Genomic DNA, 20,333 nt, shown 5'->3' with positions numbered 1-20,333 from the left:
ATGAGAGTTGCGCCATGTATCATCTATCGCGGATTGAACGCAGGATGTTCCACTTACATGACAGAATCTTATGCAATTGGATTTTTTTTTTTTTTTGCATACGCAAATTTTTGTTATGAAAAAAACTAAAAAATTCTCATCCCACGGTTAATACAAAATCCTAATGTAGTTAATTCAAAGAGACATCTTGGACACAAAAATCGTTTTTTTTTTTAGTTTTTTTTTTTTGTTATAATAGCAAATATTCGAAAATTGAAAAATTGAATTTCAAGTCAAACCAACTGTGCTTAATTATCATGTCACAGTAATGAACATGTCCAAAAGTTATGAAAAACGATAAGGTAAAAAATTAATTATCAATAAAAATGACTTCTGAAAACAATTAGGAAAAATTAAATTTCGCAAAAGCAGTGAGTTCAAATCTCAACAAAAGCAAGGTAATTATTTTCTGAAAACTTAAAATCTTTGGCTAGGTTAGCAAAATTTGATTTCTGCTAAATTGTCTTAGAAAACTGTTTTTATTAATCATCATCATCATCATCATCATCATCACCATTATCATCACTATCATCAGCAGCTGCATAATCACTATCATTATCAGCAGCAGCATCGTCGTCGTCATCATCATCATCATCATCATCATCATCATCATCATCATCATCATCACTATTATCATCACTATCATCATCATCATCATCATCATCATCATCATCACTATCAACATCACCACCACTATCAACATCATAATCATCATCACCACTATCATCCTCATCATTATCATAACCACTATCATCATCATCATCATCATCGTCGTCGTCATCACTATTGTCGTTGTCGTTGGTTTAATGTCTGTTTTACATGTTTGCATGTGTTAAGCAGCTTTTCAAAATCGATTTCGAAACCAACTTATCTCCAGCCCGGTCTCCATTTATCCCTCTTTCGCTCAAGTCCATCCTCATCACGTCCATGTTTTCCTTGACCATTCCCTGTCAACTGACCCTGCTACCGCAACTGGTCTACATCTTTAGTTGACCGTGATTATGCTGTATATAAATCCGTAGTTAATGTCTTTCAATTGGAAAAAAATGTTGACTAATATCCTGGTCTGTATTAATCAAGACTTTACGTTGCAATTGAACTGGTCTACATCTTTAGTTTTCACGTGCTGGCATATGTTAGAGGAGTTCCAAACTAACCTATCTCTGGCCAGGTCTTTATTCATCTCACTCATATTTTTCACTAAAAAAAATTGTTTTTTAATTTATATTTAAATTGCTTTTTTTTTTTTTTCAGTTTATTTTGTTGTGAGCAAATTTAACTTTTTAAAAAAAATTTTATCGATTATCTTTTTTTTTTTTTTTTTTTCAGAAAACAGGTGCTATTAGCGATTCTGTCGAGCCGATCACCCCAAGACATGATGCAACGGCTCCGAATGCTCTCGTTATGCCAAGACCTAGTCAAGATCATCAGGTGAGAATAAAACTTAGGTTGGTTGGTTGTTTTTGTTTTACGGCATATCAACCCTTTTCGGGTTATTTAATGCCGAATCCAAAGATTTTGAAGAAAAATTTTTTTAATAGAATATATTTCTTGTTTTCACGTCGGTTTCTATTTAACTCATAGTTGGAACCCTAACAGGTACTACCACTCCGGGTCAGAGTGGACCTGGGAGCAATGGTAATTAAAGGGTGGCTCCACACTCCCCAAAGCCCACAAGCTGGGGCCTCACCACTGGATATAGTTTAAGGTCATATCCAGGACCCCCATTGAGGGACTTTTACCCTCTGCAGGGGGGGCAGTCGGCGTATTCTAATGCCCCACCGACAGAGCCCAATAAAACTTAGGAGGCCTTCAAATCATGCTACTGAAAGTGGAAAATAAAATTAAGGATACCTCCAGAGCACTACTAAAACTGTCTCTTTCTTTGTAGGGAAATGGTAAGAGTTAAGAAACGGTAAATTAAATCCATAATTGGACATGGTGGCGTTGCATTATTTCATGCAACGTGTCTTGGGCAAGAGTAGCCTGGTGACACCCATCCCTCTCCAGGCTCTGAGCACATAACAGCATCTATCATTACCAAATGGTCACCCATTTTAGCATTGGCTAGGTTCAATGTTACTTAGCTTCAATGATCTGATGGGTACCAGCATGTCAACGTCATCATGCTGTATATAAATCCGTAGTTAATGTCTTTCAATTGGAAAAAAATGTTGACTGATATCCTGGCATGTATTAATCAGAGTTTTACGTTGCAAGTGAAACAGTCGTATTTGTGAGTGATTTTTTTTTTTTTCCAATGAACAAAACTTCTTTTCTAGAACTGTCCACCGGTGGAACACTGTTCTTCTGGCCTGCTTCCCGGTTGAATACAACATGGTAACCTTCAAATCCAATGTAAACAAGTTCTTGTTTAGTCGTCCCTAACAATAATCAAATTTTAACCAATTTACAGCATTAGCGATTACTACACTACCACTTTGCATTCATTAGCATTTATCCTTGAATGGTTTTTGTGCCTTGATAAGTTGTTATTCCTTGTAAAAAAAAAAAAAACAAAAAAAAACTTGTCATTTGATCTGCTTAAATTGTCTCATATCCAGATGCATTTGCGCTGCCTTCAAAATTGAACTTCTTAGACACGACACACAATTTGTTGTTGTGTCAGCATTTGCTGTGTGTCGGTTAAGCCGGCTCCTCAAACTGAATTCTTTGCATCGTTTATCGATGCCGCCCAGGCATGGCGGTTTGAAGCTGCGGTCGGTATCAGGTCCAGCCATTTGCGGTTCCAGCGACGCACTCCATAGAGGCGAGAACACAGGATCAGATCGGCATCTTGCTTCATTGTGTTGAGCTGGGTTTTTAGCTGATCACTGCGTCGTTTCTTCAAACTCTGGAGTGGGGTTGGGTTGATGATGTCATGGATGAAATCATCTGGTTGCTAGCACAGAGTGTGACTGAGGGTCTGTTTAAGGGATGGTATCCAGTAGTGTGAACAGATGGTGGCATTTGGGACAAACTGGTGCCAGCAAACTCAAAGGATGTAGCGTATTCATTGGTGATCAAAAACTTCCAGTCTACACAAGTCACAAACTCGTACTGGCCAGGTTTTTCATCCGAATAGGAGAATAGTCCACACTACACAATGCTTCAATCAAACTATAATATCATTCTAATTTGTGTCTTGTTTTTAGTGGTACCACAACAAAGGTCAGTTACCAGTTGTCGACGTTGTAGTTGACCCTTACATCACACGTCACATGCGACCTCATCAACGAGATGGAGTTATCTTCCTTTATGAATGCGTGTTGGGTATGCGAGATTTCAACGGTTGTGGAGCAATATTAGCGTAAGTTTTTTTATTTGTTTTTTTTTTTGTTTTTTGTTTTTTCATGGCTTCAAAGAATATACAAATTTAAATGAAATTTGTATCTCATTCCATTAATTCCAGTGCACATATAAGAAATTCTTGTTTAACTTGACAAAAAAGAAAAATTTTGAAAAATTATTGTATTCTTTTTGTAATAACTGAAAAAGTGGCCAACACTTGAACAAAAAAGTTGGCCAACACTTGAACAAAAAAAGTTAGCCAACATTCGAACAAAAAAGTCGGCCAACACTTGAACAAAAAAAGTTGGCCAACATTTGAACAAAAAAGTTGGCCAACATTTGAACAAAAAAGTTGGCCAACATTTGAACAAAAAAGATGGCCAACTCTTGAACAAAAAAAGTTAGCCAACATTTGAACAAAAAAGATGGCCAACACTTGAACAAAAAAAAGTTAGCCAACATTTGAACAAAAAAAGTTAGCCAATATTTGAACAAAAATGACAGCCAATATTTGAACAAAAAAGTCAGCCAACATTTGAACAAAAAAGTTGGCCAACATTTGAACAAAAAAGTGGCCAATATTTGAACAAAAAAAAAGTCCTTTCAGCACCTTTTAAAGTCTTATGCAAACTGCCTGGAAAATTTAGGTCCTTATTCTGCATATCCTGCCCCCCCTCCAAAAAAAAAACAACAGATATAAAATCATTCCTGTAATAATCTGGTCTCTGTTGATTTTGTAGTGGGAGTTTAGTTCTGTGCAGTTTTTCTTTGCGAAGGGGTTAGTTTATTGCTAATCGCCTTAGGCGCCCTTAACCGGGGAATGCTAACAGGGCTGCTCAGGCACTTTTTGCATGATGGAATGCCTCTTGGGGACACTGAATTCTCAATCCTACTTCCCGACCCTGGTGTCTAAGTTCTTGTAGTGAGAGAGAACTAAAACTTTTCTTTTGTAATTTTTTTTTTTCTTTTTTTCTAGCGATGATATGGGACTAGGAAAAACACTGCAATGCATTGCATTATTATGGTAAGTTGATCGACGCCTTTCCTATTTTGGGGTGCTTGTCCAGAATTCACCCCATATGAAAAAATAAATTTTTTTTTAAAATCAGTATGATGTACATACCTGTGACAGAGAGAAAATATCATATTCACAAAATTAAGTAAATTGATTAAATAGTTTTGTTGGTACTAGTTCATATTGTCAACAAGACATATCTCAAGTGTTCGCTCGTTTCGAATTATTATTGAGTTGTCTCCCTTGTTTCTTGAGATTTTTTTTTTAATGGTGGGTGAGACAACTACTCCTTGGATGCTCATAAAATTTCTCACTACTGATGCAATTCTCTACCTGTATAAGAGCCAAGTACATCAAAATAGACTTCGTAAGCATATCTACTGGAGTAGTGGAATGATCCAACCCTGTTTCCAGCGACCTTGGCAGCGACAGAAACATTCCCAAGTTTGACAAAATACACCTAAAGAAGATCAGAGATTACATCGATTAATATTAATTTATTTATTTATTGCGGACTATTATCCTCATCTTTCGTACATGTTGTTTTCACAACGTTTCGACCAACTATTCCTCTGGCCTTCGTCAGGTGGTAACCGCGACGAGATAGAAACTCTGAATCTCCTGACTGCATTCTCAGCAATTACTACCTTTCCATAGTTTTTGTCATCTCACCACATTTTGGCCAAGTAAGCCTCTGGCCGGCTTTTGGTCAAAATGTGGTTAGACGACAACAACTATGGAAGGCAGTAATTGCTGAGAATGCAGTTAGGAGATTCAGAGTTTCTATCTCGTCACAGTTACAACCTGACGAAGGCCAGAGGAATAGTTGGCCAGAGGAATAGTTGGCCGAAACATTGTGAACCAACAACTAATAAAGATGAGGATAATAGTCCACAATAAATAAATTAATAATACTCATCAATCAATATGTTGTGAAAATGACACTCAAGATGAGAACAGTAGACAGGTGTTTCTTGTGAAAGTTTAGCGAGGTGGGGGCCATAGATTGGAGCTTAGTCAAGCACCTGTCATGAAACAAACTTCTTGGCCTTTGGGTTAGAAGCAGAGTGTAGTAGCTGTTCTGTTGGAGAAGGAATCCTTTTTGACTGTAGTAATTTTTAAATTTTTGTTTATTGTGGGGAGCTCAATATCCCTCATATATCCCCCATCAAAGAATACCTAATGTTTAACTTTGACCTTGTGGGGAGGCAAGTAAATATGTTCTTGTAAAATGGTGCAATGAATAACAAATGAAAATTGGCTAGTCAGAATCAAGTTTGATTTGTCAGCTTAAATGCTATTTGGGTGTAACTTTGAAATCTGACAAAATAACTTTATATACTAAATGCTTAAATAGTGTTTTCTCTCTCTTTCCCGCAGGACACTCTATAAACAAGGTCCGTATGGTGGGAAACCTTTATTCCACAAAATACTCATTGTTACACCAAGCAGTTTGGTCAAGGTAAGTTGCGATGAATTTGTTTACCAGCAAGGCCATCCAGCATTGCCCAGGTATGATATGAAAAACAAAAAAAAATATAAACTACTTCTACAGAGTAGAACGATAAATCTGTCACCCTAAAGAAAATAACACTACAGCTTTATTTTAAAATTTTTATTGAAAAAAATCAATTCAGGTAACTTGATTATGTAGTAGATTTGATATCTTTTCAATGTAGCCGCTTTCAGCCTCAATCACCACCTTAATAAGGGTCCAGAACTGGGAGCATGCCTTTTCCACAAGCGTTGGCAGGAGCTTGACGAGTACTTGGTCGATGGTGGCAATCAGGCTGGCTTTGTTGTTGTGGGAGATCATGTTGGTGATGTTCTTCGCATATAACCAAAAGAAGTAGCCTTTTTACAAGGTAGTCACCACTTATCAAGGCCCGGAAGCAACTCGGGGATAAGGGTTATTGCGTGTACAGTACGTTTGTATCAAAGATTTGATAGTGTCTTACTTAAGGGAGCAATTCATTAGGAATTTGTTTATGTTGGACTTGAAGACATCCAGGTTGTAGTCAGGTGGGAAACAGGCAAACGGAACAGAGTTCTACAGGCATGCACTTCTAAGAAAGAAGCTTTGTTCATGGAATCTATGTTTTGGCTTTAGCACAGATAAAGAGTGGGGAACATTTTTGACAGTGGTTTCAGCTAGACGGGTGTTTTTCGTGAAAGATTGGTGAGGAGGAACCAGAGATTAGAGCTCAGACGAGCACTTGCCATGGAAGTAACGATAGAACAAAGACAGGCTCGCAACGTTTCTCCTGTGGGGGAGAGGTTGCAGGTGAGAGAAAAGAGCATCCCCCACGAAGCCTATTCTATAGGGTTCAGGTTGAGGGAGGCCAATGAGAGAAGGGTACAAAGTCGTAGCACTCGTGAAGCCAAGCCTGGGTCTCTTTGGATTTGTGGGCTGGTGCCGAGTCCTGCTGCCACACCCAGGGTCTGCCAACGGTCACCTGATTGCACCAGGGGATCACCACACTCTTCAGCACATGCAGGTACACTTTGATGTTGACTTTCAAGCCGACTTCAAAGATGTGAGGTGGTATGATGTGGCCCTCACTTAAAACCACACCAAAGACCATAACCGTGGCCGGAAACTTTGTTTAGCTGTACTCTCAAGCAAAGAACTGTCCAGATTTACATTTTCAGTGTGCTGGAAATGGTCCTGTTGTCACGACTTAGATTGGTAGAAAGCATGAGTTGTACAGTGGTGCATCTCCGCTCTCGCTCATTGAACATTGAACAGATCTCACTTGCTGAACATTTCAGACATAATAAAAGGTTCCTATTGCTCTTGGGATTTATACACAACTGGCCAACAAGCAGATGGTCTGCAACTAAAAAGCGGAAACCGGTTTTCATCAAACGGAAATGGAATCATGTCGTCTTTTCTAGGGTGATAATTTTAACGTTCCACTCTGTACTTACTTGGCAATGCCTGGGAGTCCTTTTTTTTTATGCTACAAAGGGAAATAATTACTCTGTATGTTATCTTTTTTTACTGAGCAGTTTATTAAAATGATTTCTGTGGTGATTGAAGGAGTGTTTCCTGCACCTGATCTTCCAGGGATCGTGGCTGTCTGTGGTCGTTAAAAATATTTCTTTATGATGTTCATGACGCCATAATATGAAACTGAGTATCAAGGAGGGATCAGCGGTTGATGACAATAATGATTGAGTAGAGAGACTAGGGTTTTTTGTTTTTGTTTTTTTACAAAGAAGTCACCACTTATCAAGGCCCAGAGGCCACTCGAGGATAAGGGTTAAAGAGTGTACAGTGGTCAATGGGACAATATCATAGCAATCGTTAGTAGTGTAAATTTGGTAAATTGGATTACTTCAGGAGAACGGCTCATCTAGAACTTGTTTACATTGGACTTGAAGATGACCATATTGTGATCAGCTGGAAAGCAGGAAAACGGAAGACAGTTCCACAGGCATGCAGTTTTAAGAAAAAAAACTCTGTTCATGGAATCCACGTTTAGGTTTAGGCACAGATAAAGAGTAGGGGAAACTATTGATAGTGTTTTCAGCTAGACGAGTGTTTCTCGTGAATGTTTGGCGAGGAAGGACCATAGATTGGAGCTCAGATGAGCACTTGCCATGAAAATAATTATAAAGCAGAGACAGGCTCACAATATCTCTTCTGTAAGAAAAGAGATTGCAGGGAAGAGAAAAGAGCATCCTCTACAAGGTTACTAAGTCTATTTTGAACTCTGTTAAGGCAGGATAAGGTCTTTCTAGCAACTCCTGCCCAGATGTGGCAACAGTACTCCATCCTTGGACATACCTGGCTCTTATATAGGTAGAAAATTGCATCTACAGGATCGATAGTGATTTACCAGCAACTTTGGCAACGGATTTGATCAGGAGTAAAGGTCAAAACATCTCTTTTGTGAATAAGAGGGCTATAAGGATGTGATTATTCCTTGTGAGGTAATTGATTTTTTTACTGTCACGGAAAGAGAGCTATGATTGGTATCTCCGCAAAGGTGGCAATGTTATTTCATTTGCTTTAGTGCTTGTTTACATTAGTGTTTTTTTTAACCAACATATTGCAGACGAAAACATTATTACGTACTTACTTGTCATGAAGAAATTCGTATAAATTCCCAAAATTATGAAAAATGATGATGTGCTAAAAGTTATTTTAAATAAAAAAAAAAAAAAAATCAGCCACAATTATTTTCCTGGATATCATGTTTAAAGATGGCGATACATATTTAAATATAAAGTGTTTTTTTTTTTTTTCAAAATGGTGGTACATATTTATTTAGTCAAAATGGTCAATTTCAGTCAGCCCCCCCCCCTGCACGACTGGATCTTGTGAACTTTCCGCCATTTGAAACACACAATAAAACTCTATAAATCACTGAACTCAATAATTTTTATTTTTACTTGTAATTATTTTTCTACTGGATCATGTTCTGGTGATTTTTGAAATTTATACTAGTTTTGACATGATACATAAGTATGTAATGTTTTCACCTGAAATGTGTTGGTTTAAAAGATCACAAATGGAAGCAACCACCAATGATATTTTTTTTTTTCTTTAATTAATCTGGTTCTTTCACAGTTTGTTTTATGAAATTTTTTTTTTTTTTTTTTTGATGGCAGCATGTTGCTTTGTTGAATGTATGTATGAACGATACCTCCATTCAGTCTCGAAAGACAAAGGATACCCTCTGAATCCAGCGGCATGGAGAAGCTTTAAAAACACTTGCAGGTTGTTTAAACTAACGTCAACGTTTTCTAGGTCAAACATGACGTCATTGTAGTAGTAGCAGGAGCAGAGAAAATGAAGGAATGATTTTTTCGGCACTCATCCCTGTACAAAACTGATGATTTTAGGGTGAAGGAATTAATGTTTTTGGCCAATTTTTCGATATTTGTCGGGCGAAGGTTGGAACTTTAAAATGATACCTATCTGGCGAAAATCCGTGACCCGTGTTGAAAGTTTTTGCGAAAAACACACACATACATACATGATGATTGATGATTGCAACGTCTTGTCAGACGAGTGCCATTCCCTCAGACATTTAAAATCCATGAGCCCAAATGCCCATCTATACAAATATGATGTTACAGAGTCTTAGCTTTGTACGACAGCTAAGTCTCTCTCTCGGTTTAAAATGTTGAGATCCGGCAACAAGCAAGAGCAAGATAGCCAGCAACAAATTAAACTGCAGACCAACTTAATGCGGGTAATGGTCTTCCGCTTTATGGTTTTTTAAATCAGAGATTTTCTTCTCCTAGAAAGGTTGCCTTCACCACGGCTTACGGGAGCCCTCTCCACCCCAATACACATATACACACACACACACAAATATACACGGTGCTAGTTGGCCGTTGACCCAGAAAAGAGTTCATACATACATACATACACACATTTTCGATTTTATATATATAGATTAAGTTTCTTGTTCATTGTCAAAAGAGAGAGAGAGAGAGAGAAAGGGTAGTTGGTGTGTGGCTCGCTGACAGAGAGATGTCAAGATGTCAATCATGCTCACCACTGTCAGCCTGGTCTGTCTGTTTTCTGTTGTTTATTTATCGCTTATATAGTAAAAAATCGACACGAGTTGATAGCAAAAATTACGAATTATACTCATTTTTAGTTCGTGTGAGGGGAATCTATCACCATACTTTACCTTAAACACGTCTGTTGGACTTTTATTAAGTACAATACTTAATAGTTTTTTTTTTTTTTTTTTTTTTTTAATGGAGAGTAGAAAACGCATTGTGGATGCGTTATCGGCAGCTCCTGTTACTCTCGCTTCTTCTTATTTGTCCCTCAGTCCTCATTTTTTAAATGAGTGATTTTTCGGACAAAGGGAGAAGAAAAAGCTGTTTTCTAGGTTGGCAGTATTTTTGCGAACAGTTGGCTGATATGGCGGAAATTTTCTGTTTCTATGTCTATCCTTGTAGCCATGTCACTAGTAAGGGTGCTGGAGGTAAACGTTTTGTCTGGGCTGACGTTATCCGCCTGATAGTCAGGGACCCGAACCTTGGATTAACCACTAAGGAGGCTGTCCTATCAGCAGGTGCAAAGTACTGGGGCTGCTGTATTGCCATTTGGTGAATGGATTCTGGACCATGCAGTAGCTTCTGGTGGGGCCTCTCGATGCCATACTAGTGGGTAATTGTTACGGCTTTACCTTATCATTAGCTACAAATAAAAAAAAAAAAATTCTTCGTTTCTTTTTCTCTCTTAATTTCCCCTCTCTGTCCTGCTCTAAGTAAATCTGTCGACCTAGTCCACAAATTCCAAAATTTCATCACGACAAGTTTCAAGAAAAAATACACGATTAAACCCGGTTCTCCAACTTCCAACGTAGACCCCTACTACCATGTCTCCTTCTCCAACATCAGGGGTCTTCGTTCTAACCTTCCAGAGGTTGAAACCCAATTACAGGAGACTAAACCAGACCTTTTATTTTTAAGTGAAACTGGCATTGGACAGGCTATTTCCCTAGATGAGTTTGCAATTTCAGGATACTCTAACTTAACTTCTAAATCTGACCCCCAAGATCGCCATGGGCATGGAATATGTGCCTATATTAAAGATAGCTTTCCATGTGGGAGGGACATCTCCAGGGAAGATCCTAACTTACCCTATATGTGCTTCCGGGTTGCTTTAGCTCACACTACTGCATTTATATTTACTCTCTATCGCCCCCACAACAGCGGAGTTACTATCTTTCAAAGCATATCTGAGAAAATTGACCAAGTCCTTTCTACTTATCCTTCAGCTAACATTCACGTATGTGGAGACTTCAATGTTCACAACGTCGAATGGTTGACCCACTCAAACAAGACTGATGATGAGGGGAGGTTCTGTCATGATTTCTCCATTGCCTATGACCTCACTCAGATTGTTCAGGAACCTACCTGTGTGCCCGATAATGACGGCCAGTATGCGAGCCTACTAGACCTTTTTCTCACAACTTGCCCTGAACTATGTTCAGTTTCTGTTCTGTCGCCTCTTGGATCTTCCGACCACTCTGTTGTATCAATTAAGATAAAAATGAAATGTAATAAGTCCCCAGACGTACCTCTTCATCGTACAGTATATCGATACACTAAGGCTGACTGGGATAGCTTCCGGACATTTATATCTGATCTACCTCTGCATTCCATGTTTAAAAAGGATGTGTCCTCTATAGTATTAGACCTAACTGAATGGTTAATTGTAGGTATTGACCGTTTCATACCCTCTAAAAAGGTTCAGCAAAAACCTAACAGCCAGCCATGGTTCTCTCCAGAATGTGCTGCTGCCATTGCGCACAGAAATCACTTTTTCCACTGCTTCAAACGTAATAGATGTATGGAAACTAAAGCCGTTTTCAGGACTGCCAGCAACCATTGTAAGAAAGTAATAAGGAACGCAAGAGTGTTGTATGCTCAATCTGTTAAGTCCAAAGTAGCTGAGCAGCGGCTTGGTTCCCACCAGTTTTGGCAAATAGCAAACAGAATCCTGAACAGAAGCGTGTGCTCCATCCCAACTATTATCAATGGACCTGAGGTAATCTCGTCAGCATCAGACAAAGCCAAACTCTTTGTCAAGAACTTTGCAGCTAATTCTATCCTTTGCGACCAAGACCGCCAACCCCCAATATTTCCTCCTGTATCAGAAAACACGCTATGTGATATACGTATATCTGTACGCGATGTTGCGAAGCTAATCAAAAACCTTGATTCGAGTAAAGCAACTGGCCCTGATGGTATTCCAATTATAGTACTCAAAAAACTTCAACCTGAATTAGCGCCCATACTTACAAAACTGTTTAAACGTTGTCTTAAGGAGAATAGTTTCCCATCTCCCTGGAAAATCTCATCAGTATGCCCTGTATTTAAGAATTCAGGTGATCGCTCATCCCCCTCTCAGTACAGGCCAATAAGTCTCCTGTGCGTCATGAGTAAGTTGCTAGAATCTGTGTTAAATACAGAAGTAATCAAACATCTCAACAAAAATAACCTTCTTAGTGACACTCAATATGGTTTCCGTTCTGCTAGATCTACAGCAGATGTCCTTACAGTTATATCGCATAGGATTAGCAAATCTCTCGACGGTGGCAATCTTTCTAGGGCAATTGCTCTTGACATATCTAAAGCCTTTGATAGGGTATGGCATAAAGGTTTACTTCATAAGATCGCTAGCTATGGTATAGCTGGAAAAGTCTTCTCAATTATTAAATCATTTCTTTCTGATAGGTTCATAAGAGTAGTAGTTGAGGGGCAAAAATCAGAAGCTCACAGTATTAATGCCGGTGTCCCTCAGGGATCCATCCTGGGCCCAACTCTTTTCCTGATCTACATTAATGATCTTCCAAATCATATCCTTACATCATTTGTAGACATTTATGCTGACGACACTACCATTTATGGTACCACATCTAAGACAGTAAACGACCAAGTTCTCTCCAATTCTCTCTCTTCTGATCTTGAGCACGTAGTACAATGGGGAAAGGAGTGGCTGGTTACTTTTAATGCATCTAACACCAAGCTTCTCTCTTTACATCATCAACATTCTAATTCACATTTGTCATCAATTGAAATGAATGGCTCTCGTCTTCAGGAGGCCTCAAGTTTTGACAAGCTTCTGGGCTTGACCATTACTCCTGATCTTAAATGGAACACGTATATCAAATCTGTTGCCAAGGCCGCTGGAAAAATGGTGGGATCTTTCTATCGATCCAGTAGATATCTCACTGCTGATGCTATTCTCTATCTATATAAGAGCCAGGTACGTCCAAGGATGGAATACTGTTGCCACATCTGGGCAGGAGCTGCTAGAAAGGACTTGTCCTGCCTTGATAGAGTTCAAAATAGACTTCGTAGCCTCGTAGGAGATGTCCTTTTCTCCTCCTTGCAACCTCTATCTCACAGAAGAGATGTTGCGAGTTTGTCTCTGATGTATCGTTATTTTCATGGAAAGTGTTCAACTGAGCTTCAATCTATGGTCCCCCCTCGCCAAACTTTCACAAGAAACACTCGTCTAGCTGTAAACACTATCAATAATTTCCCCCACTCTTTATCTGTGCCTAAACCTAAACGTAGATTCCATGAACAAAGCTTCTTTCTTAGAACTGCACGCCTGTGGAATTGTCTTCCGTTTTCCTGCTTTCCGGCTGACTACAATATGGTTGTGTTCAAGTCTAAAGTAAATAAGTTCTTAATGAGCCGTTCCATATAAGTTATTAAATTTACCAAATTTTCATTACTAATGATTACTATATTGACCAATTTCTACTGTACACTCTTTAACCCTTATCCTTGAGTGGCCTCTTGGCCTTGATAATGTGGTGATGCCTTTGTAAAAAAAACAAAAAAAAAACAAAAAAAACTGTAAACATCAAGATATTACATTATTCTTTTCTACTTTGCTTTGTGCAATTCATAACTTCTGACCTTGGAATGTAAACATCAGAAAGAATTTATGAAATAAATACACAAATTTAGACCTAAAGGTATTTGTAGATATTTGTCGTTTACTATAAATATATACGATATTTCAAAATGTAATGTTTCATAATTAAATAAGTACAATCTGTTATGATGTTAATTTAGCTAGGACAGATGGAAAAACTTTTGTATTTATTCATTTTTTCATTATTCATAGAGAGGGGTTGCTGTTCTAAACGGACAATCCCTTTAATTTTGTTTAATTAGATAAGCTTTGCATATTTACTAAAAGAACTGATTTTAATTGTATTTGTTATTTGTGGAAAATTTTAAAAAATGACTAAAACTTGATCAATCAAAGAAAAAAAAGATGTCATCTGATTGGAAAAATGTTGAAAAAAAAACAGTTCTTTGTTTTCGTGATAATTACAATTTCAGTCATTTTTATTGGACACAAGAATGTAGATCAATTCTATTCTGGAATGTACACATGTGCACACCTCTGCTTTCAAATGTATATTGTCGCGTCTCTATATCCAACAGAAAATCCTATTTAAAAAGTAACATGGTTTGTACTTACATAAGCACTGATTTTTTATATTTGAAAAAAAAACTGTAAAAAAATATCACCTTAAAAAAACGTTGTTTATAGTCCATATTCTGCATAAGTACCTTTCTTTAAATGATTTTTTTTTTTGTTTTATTGCAGAATTGGTTTCAGGAATTTAAGAAATGGTTAGGCTTAGAAAGAATATCAGTATTTGCCGTGGAAGCCGACAAAAGAATCGACGTAAGTATATTTTTCCCACAAAACCTTGAATCTGGTTTGATTTACAAAATGTTAAAAACTAATGTCTCAATGTTGCTTGGAAAAATTGGAGAAACCAAGATCCCCCCCCTCCTCCCCACAAAGTAAATGGATTAAGAATATTCTTTTCTTTAAAAAAAGGTTAAACATTTATCCATGATACAAAAACTAAGTTTGTAAATTTGTTCAACTACATAAATCCAAACAGTTATCCCTCGACATATATACACTGGAAAAGCTTCTTTTTTTTTTTACCAAAATCCTTTTTTTTCTTTTACCGAGACCCATTTTTTTTTTTTACTGAGATTCATTTTTTTTTTACTGAGATCCAAATTTTTTTTACTGAGATCCTTTTTTTTTTTAGTAAGATCCATTTTTTTTTTACCGAGATCCATTAAATCCAAACAGTTATCCCTCAACATATATACACTGGAAAAGCTTCTTTTTCTTACAAAAATCCCTTTTTTCTTTTACCGAGATCCATTTTTTTTTTTTTACTGAGATCCATTTTTTTTACTGAGATCCAAATTTTTTTTACTGAGATCCATTTTTTTTACAGTGATCCATTTTTTGTTTTTACCGAGATCCATTTTTTTTTTTGCTGAGATCCATTTTTTTTTTACCAAGACCCTTTTCTTTTTTTTACCCAGATCCTTTTCTTTTTTTTTACCGAGATCCTTTTTTTTTTTTTTTTACTGAGATCAGTTTTTTTTACAAAGATCCATTTTTTTTTTTTTTTTACCGAGATCCCTTTATTACTAACTAGCAGGGATGCCCGGCATTGCCTGAGTGTTTGGAGGTGTGTCTGTGTGTGTGTATTGGGGGGGGGGGTTAGATCAAAACAAAATGGAAACTAAATAATAAGCAAAAACATTAAAAAAACAATGTTAAACTTGTTAAAAACAATTGGAAAAACAAAAAAAAACAGTGAAAAATGTTTTGGCCGGAAGGTAGGCTCGAACTCGAAGCCTTTTGGTTAATAGTCTGATGATTTTGCATGACATCACAAAGGTAGGAACTTGAGATCAGCCAAAATTAAACGTTTAAAAATACAGCTGGTCAAATATCGATAGTGGTGGTGGTGGTGGTAGTAGTAGTAGTGGTAGTAGTAGTGGTAGAAGTGGTAGTGGTAGTAGTAGTGGTAGTAGTAGTAGTAGTGGCAGTAGTAGTGGTAGTAGTAGTGGTAGTAGTAGTAGTAAAGAAAATGAATTCTCAGCGCAAATTTTGTAAGATAAAAATCACTGAAAGAAAAGATATTGATGACGTTGTTTCATAAATCGTAGATATTATAATCTAAGGAGTATATAAAAAATTCTAAGACATAGTAACCCCCACCCCACCCCCAGAGAACTCGCTCCAAAAAAGCCTTTGCCGGACATACAACAAAAAATGCACACACACACTAACACACAAACACACTAACACACATTTTGCCTTTTATATATATAGATATCCCCTTCTTTTTTTTTTTACCGAGGTTTTGCTTTTTCTTTTTTTTTTTTTTTTTTACGAGATGCAAAATGCTTTCTTTTTTCTATTTTTTTTACCAAGATACCTTTGTTTTACTGAGATGTTTGGGTTTTTTTTTTTCCTACAATATTTTTTATTTTTCACTCAGTAATGAGCTTTGGAAGATTGTCGGTGATAAAAAAAAAAACAATCGCCAAAAGATAAGCGTTTTATTATTTCTAGTCGCCATTTGGAAAAATCAATCGCAAATACAACTGTTTCACTTGCAATTTACAGCCCTGTTTAATTGAATTACGCCAACAATTGGATTTACCATCTGGCTTTGCCCGGATCCTGAATTTGCATGTGTGCAATACATCTGATGTATTCCCAGCATTGCTAATCACTTATCCAACATTTCTGGGGTGAATCATGGATTTCAATGATTCTGGGTATGACCTTAAGACATTTAGTGCTGAGGCCCTATTTGGGGGGGGGGCGTGACGAATGTGCTCCTTATTTACTGCTGGTCTGGGTGCCTGGCGTTGCCCGGGTGTTTGTAGGTGTCTGTTGAACAGAGCAAAAAAAAAAGTGGTAGTCGGCAGGCGGGCTCGAACATTTGATGCGAAGGTGGAAAAGAAAGTGAAAGAAAATCTGACGTCTTACCGCTACATGACATGACCGGAAGTGTAAAGCGTTCAAACTTAACGTAGTCAATCAAAAACAAAGAAATGGCGTTGCTTTTTAACTTCTCACGAAAGCAAATTAGACACAAGGTCGTTTTTAATATGGGGGGTAAAACCAGCTCCCCCAAATAGAGGGCACTCTGGCAGAATCCAAATAAGTAATTGTCTCAGTATGAAGGGTTTCCCCTACATTGACCAAGGACCAATTACAAAACAGATACTACACGCCCGGAAGTCTAGGCAGTTTAGGCTGTTACGTTCCAATAGTTTTGCTTTATTTATGCGAAAAAGACAAACAGCCGACGCGACGACATGGTGGAAATTTTGTTTAACTCAATCATAAAAAAAGATAGAGACAATATCCGTTTGCGAATCAAAAATATTACAATCTGAGAAGTACATAGGGTCTAAAAGCCTCTCGTGGACAAATTTGGTAGGGAGGTAGGCTCGAACCCGAAGCCTTGAGGTGAATAGCCTGACAACTTCCCACGACGCTACGTGGGCAGAGAAGTGAGGAAGGATGAAATTAAACGTTTAACAAAGCACATGATTAAATGAGCGTCAATGTGTGGTTTTCTATATCAAACATCACGCTATAGTAGTAGTCGTAGTAGTAGAGAAAATGAAATCACAGCGCAAATTTTGTAACGTAAGAAAAGATTCAGACGAACTCGTTTTGTAAATCAAACATATTATAATCTAGACAGTATATAAAAAGTTGTAAGATTTAGTGACCCCCCCCCGAGTGCCCCCAACCCCAAAAGCCTTTGGCAGACATACAAAAAAATGCACACACGCACACACACACACACACGTTTTTGCTTTTATATTATAGATTGGCTCAAAGTAGTAATATCTGTTCAGGTGCTATCAAATCAGGTTGTCTGAAGATATTGGCTTTTTAACCAAAAATGCACCAAATTTTCTTCTACAAAAAAATAAGACCAAGCAAAAGGGCTGATATGCCATAAAACAGATCAAACCATGAATAAATATTTGAATAAATATAAAGAACTTGAAGCATAAAATCTTTTTCCAAAATGACTGGATTCGGCATTAAATAACTAAAAAAGGGTTGATATGCCGTAAAACAGAACAACTACAAAAAGAAACGACACGATAATCTGACTTCCCAAATTCTGGATATCATAAAAAAAACCCTGATCACTGATGATAGCACTGTAGCTGGATGAGAGTGAACTGGATGAGAGCCCAGCATATGATGCAGCTGCAACTCACGTCGGATGGAGAGGAGGACAGCTCGAGATGCTATCAGAGGAACAACTCAGAAAATTGTGCTTGTGTTGCTCTCACTCTAACTTTTGCGCTGTGAAAAATCCAACTGACTTCAGTTTTTTATGTTAGATTTATATATATACTAGTGGGGGGGTACCCGGCGTTGCCCGGGTGTGTGGAGGTGTGTGTGCTTGTTAATCAAAACATAAGAATAAGCAAAGTAAATATTTAAAAAACAAAAAAAAAAACTAATGTAAGGCAAACGGACGATGTTAAATGTAAAAATGGGAAAAACAAAAACAGAAAAACGAACGTTAAAACTTCTTTAAAAAATCTGAAAAATAAAAACCCCAAAAAAAAACACTGGCTTAAATAACCCTGTTTCAATATTAAAATTTTAATAAATCGAAAAACAAAACAAAAAAAAACAAGAAATCTCATACCACAATTCGAACCCAAAACCTTTAGATAACTAAGCCGTGCTCTAACCCAATTGAGCTAACACGACGTCGACAAATTTGTGTCGCTTTTTAAAATATTTAAACCAAATCAGGTTATGACGTCTTATGACGCATGCGTAGAAGTGAACTCGTCATGAGAGGATGGTTTTTGCTCCCCCCCCCCCCCCCCCCGTAGAAAAGTGCTGATTTCAGGGTGAAGGAATTAATGTTTTTGGCCAATTTTTCGATATTTTTCGGGCGAAGGATTGAACTTTAAAATAATACCGATCTTGCGAAACTCCATGACCCTTGTCGAAACTTTTTGCGAGACATACAAATACACATACATACATACAAACAAACAAACATACATACACACATTTTTGCTTTTATATATATATAGATATAAATAGTCTATTTTGTTTTTGTTTTTAGGAATATCTGCTTCGACCAAAATGCCCCGTTCTGATAATCTCATATGAAATGTTCTTGCGAAATATCAAAGAGGTCGAAAAGGTGAACTTTGACCTGATTATTTGTGATGAGGGACATCGGTTAAAAAACACGTCCATAAAAACAACCACAGTAAGTATATAGTTTCAGCTTACACACACACACACACACACACACACACACACACACACACAGTGCCGACAAAAAGAAAGTCCACACTTTTTGCAAAAACTGCAAATTAAAGCTAGATTTAATGTAACTGTTTAAACAACCTATACCTCATTTGATTCGCCTTTTATTCCTCTATAATTTTACCTGTTCATATTTGACTTTTAATTGAAATATTCTAGTGTTCACATCAATTTAAAAAAATAACTTCAAATTGAGGAGGCAAAAAGAAAGTCCACAGCAACAAATTGGCTTAAAACCAGCTTAAATGATCGCCCCTAAATCAGTTTAAAATATCCACCAACAGGCAACAAAGCATCTCTAATCATAATTGTGGTTGTTCCAGGTTATACAACGTAATATTTAGTCCATATGCGACGACTTTTCTTAGTGATCATCAGGAGCTCATTAATCTCCACCTTTCTGGTTTATCCAATCAAGAAATCAGCCACAGATTGAAATGTGATGAGAAAACAGTACGAAAGACTGTGCAAAAGCACCAAAACACCGGCAGTGTTAGTGATGCCCCTAAATCTGGTCATACTAGAGTTACTTCTAACAGGAAAGACAATGCTATCAAGATCCGCAGCCTAAGAAACAAATTTGAAACAGCTCCCTAAATCTAACAACAGTACAATCTTGTTAAAAAGTGCTCTCTTTCTACTGTCAAGAACAGATTAAAAGAATTTAATTTGCGGAGATATGTTGTCTTTAATATTTTCAAAATTCCGGTGTCTTTAAAATGTAGAAATATTAATATTAGGTTCTTTGAAATTCTTGCATTTGATGTTTTGTTATTTTTTTCTTGTACAAATAAAACCTTAAATTATGTTTTTTTTCTTATCAAAATAAATATGTCATAAAACCTTACATTATGGTTTTTTTTTCTTATCAAAATAAATATGTCATAAAACCTTAAATTATGTTTTTTTTTTCTTATCAAAATAAATATGTCGTAACACCTTAAATTATGTTTTTTTTCTTATCAAAATAAATATATCGTTAAACCTTAAATTATAGGGTTTTTTTCTTATCAAAATAAATATATCGTTATACTTTAAATTATGTTTTTTTTTATCAAAATAAAAATGTCATAAAACCTTAAATTATATGTTTCTTCTTTTTTCAGTTGATGTCGAGTCTTCCTGTCAGGAGACGAATTGTTCTTACTGGCACGCCAATTCAAAACGACATGCAAGAGTTCTTTGCAATTGTAGAGTTCTGCAATCCAGGCATTCTTGGTAATTCTTCAACCTTATCTTTAAGATCATTAGCAACAAGTCTTGTTGTCGGGTGGGTTTCGCATATAGGACATTGCAGTTTTTTTTTTTTTTTTTTTT

At 36.9% G+C, this 20,333-nt stretch overlaps 1 protein-coding gene across 2 annotated transcripts in view; it reads left to right on the top strand.

Moving 5' to 3' along the window:
• Window positions 1–20,333, top strand: part of LOC145268846 (DNA repair and recombination protein RAD54B-like) — a 169,501-nt gene that overhangs the window by 117,961 nt on the left and 31,207 nt on the right. For both annotated transcript variants that reach the window (XM_080124518.1, XM_080124520.1), the window contains exons 11-17: window positions 1,369–1,470; window positions 3,195–3,349; window positions 4,307–4,354; window positions 5,726–5,807; window positions 14,463–14,543; window positions 18,808–18,957; window positions 20,123–20,234. In XM_080124518.1, coding sequence (XP_079980644.1) covers window positions 1,369–1,470; window positions 3,195–3,349; window positions 4,307–4,354; window positions 5,726–5,807; window positions 14,463–14,543; window positions 18,808–18,957; window positions 20,123–20,234 — 730 coding nt within the window. The remainder of the gene's footprint in view (window positions 1–1,368; window positions 1,471–3,194; window positions 3,350–4,306; window positions 4,355–5,725; window positions 5,808–14,462; window positions 14,544–18,807; window positions 18,958–20,122; window positions 20,235–20,333) is intronic.

Source organism: Euprymna scolopes, chromosome 44, assembly GCF_053919585.1.
Source record: "Euprymna scolopes isolate OS-2025 chromosome 44, ASM5391958v1, whole genome shotgun sequence".
Taxonomy (NCBI): domain Eukaryota; kingdom Metazoa; phylum Mollusca; class Cephalopoda; order Sepiida; family Sepiolidae; genus Euprymna; species Euprymna scolopes.
This window is presented reverse-complemented; position numbering and strand designations above follow the sequence as displayed.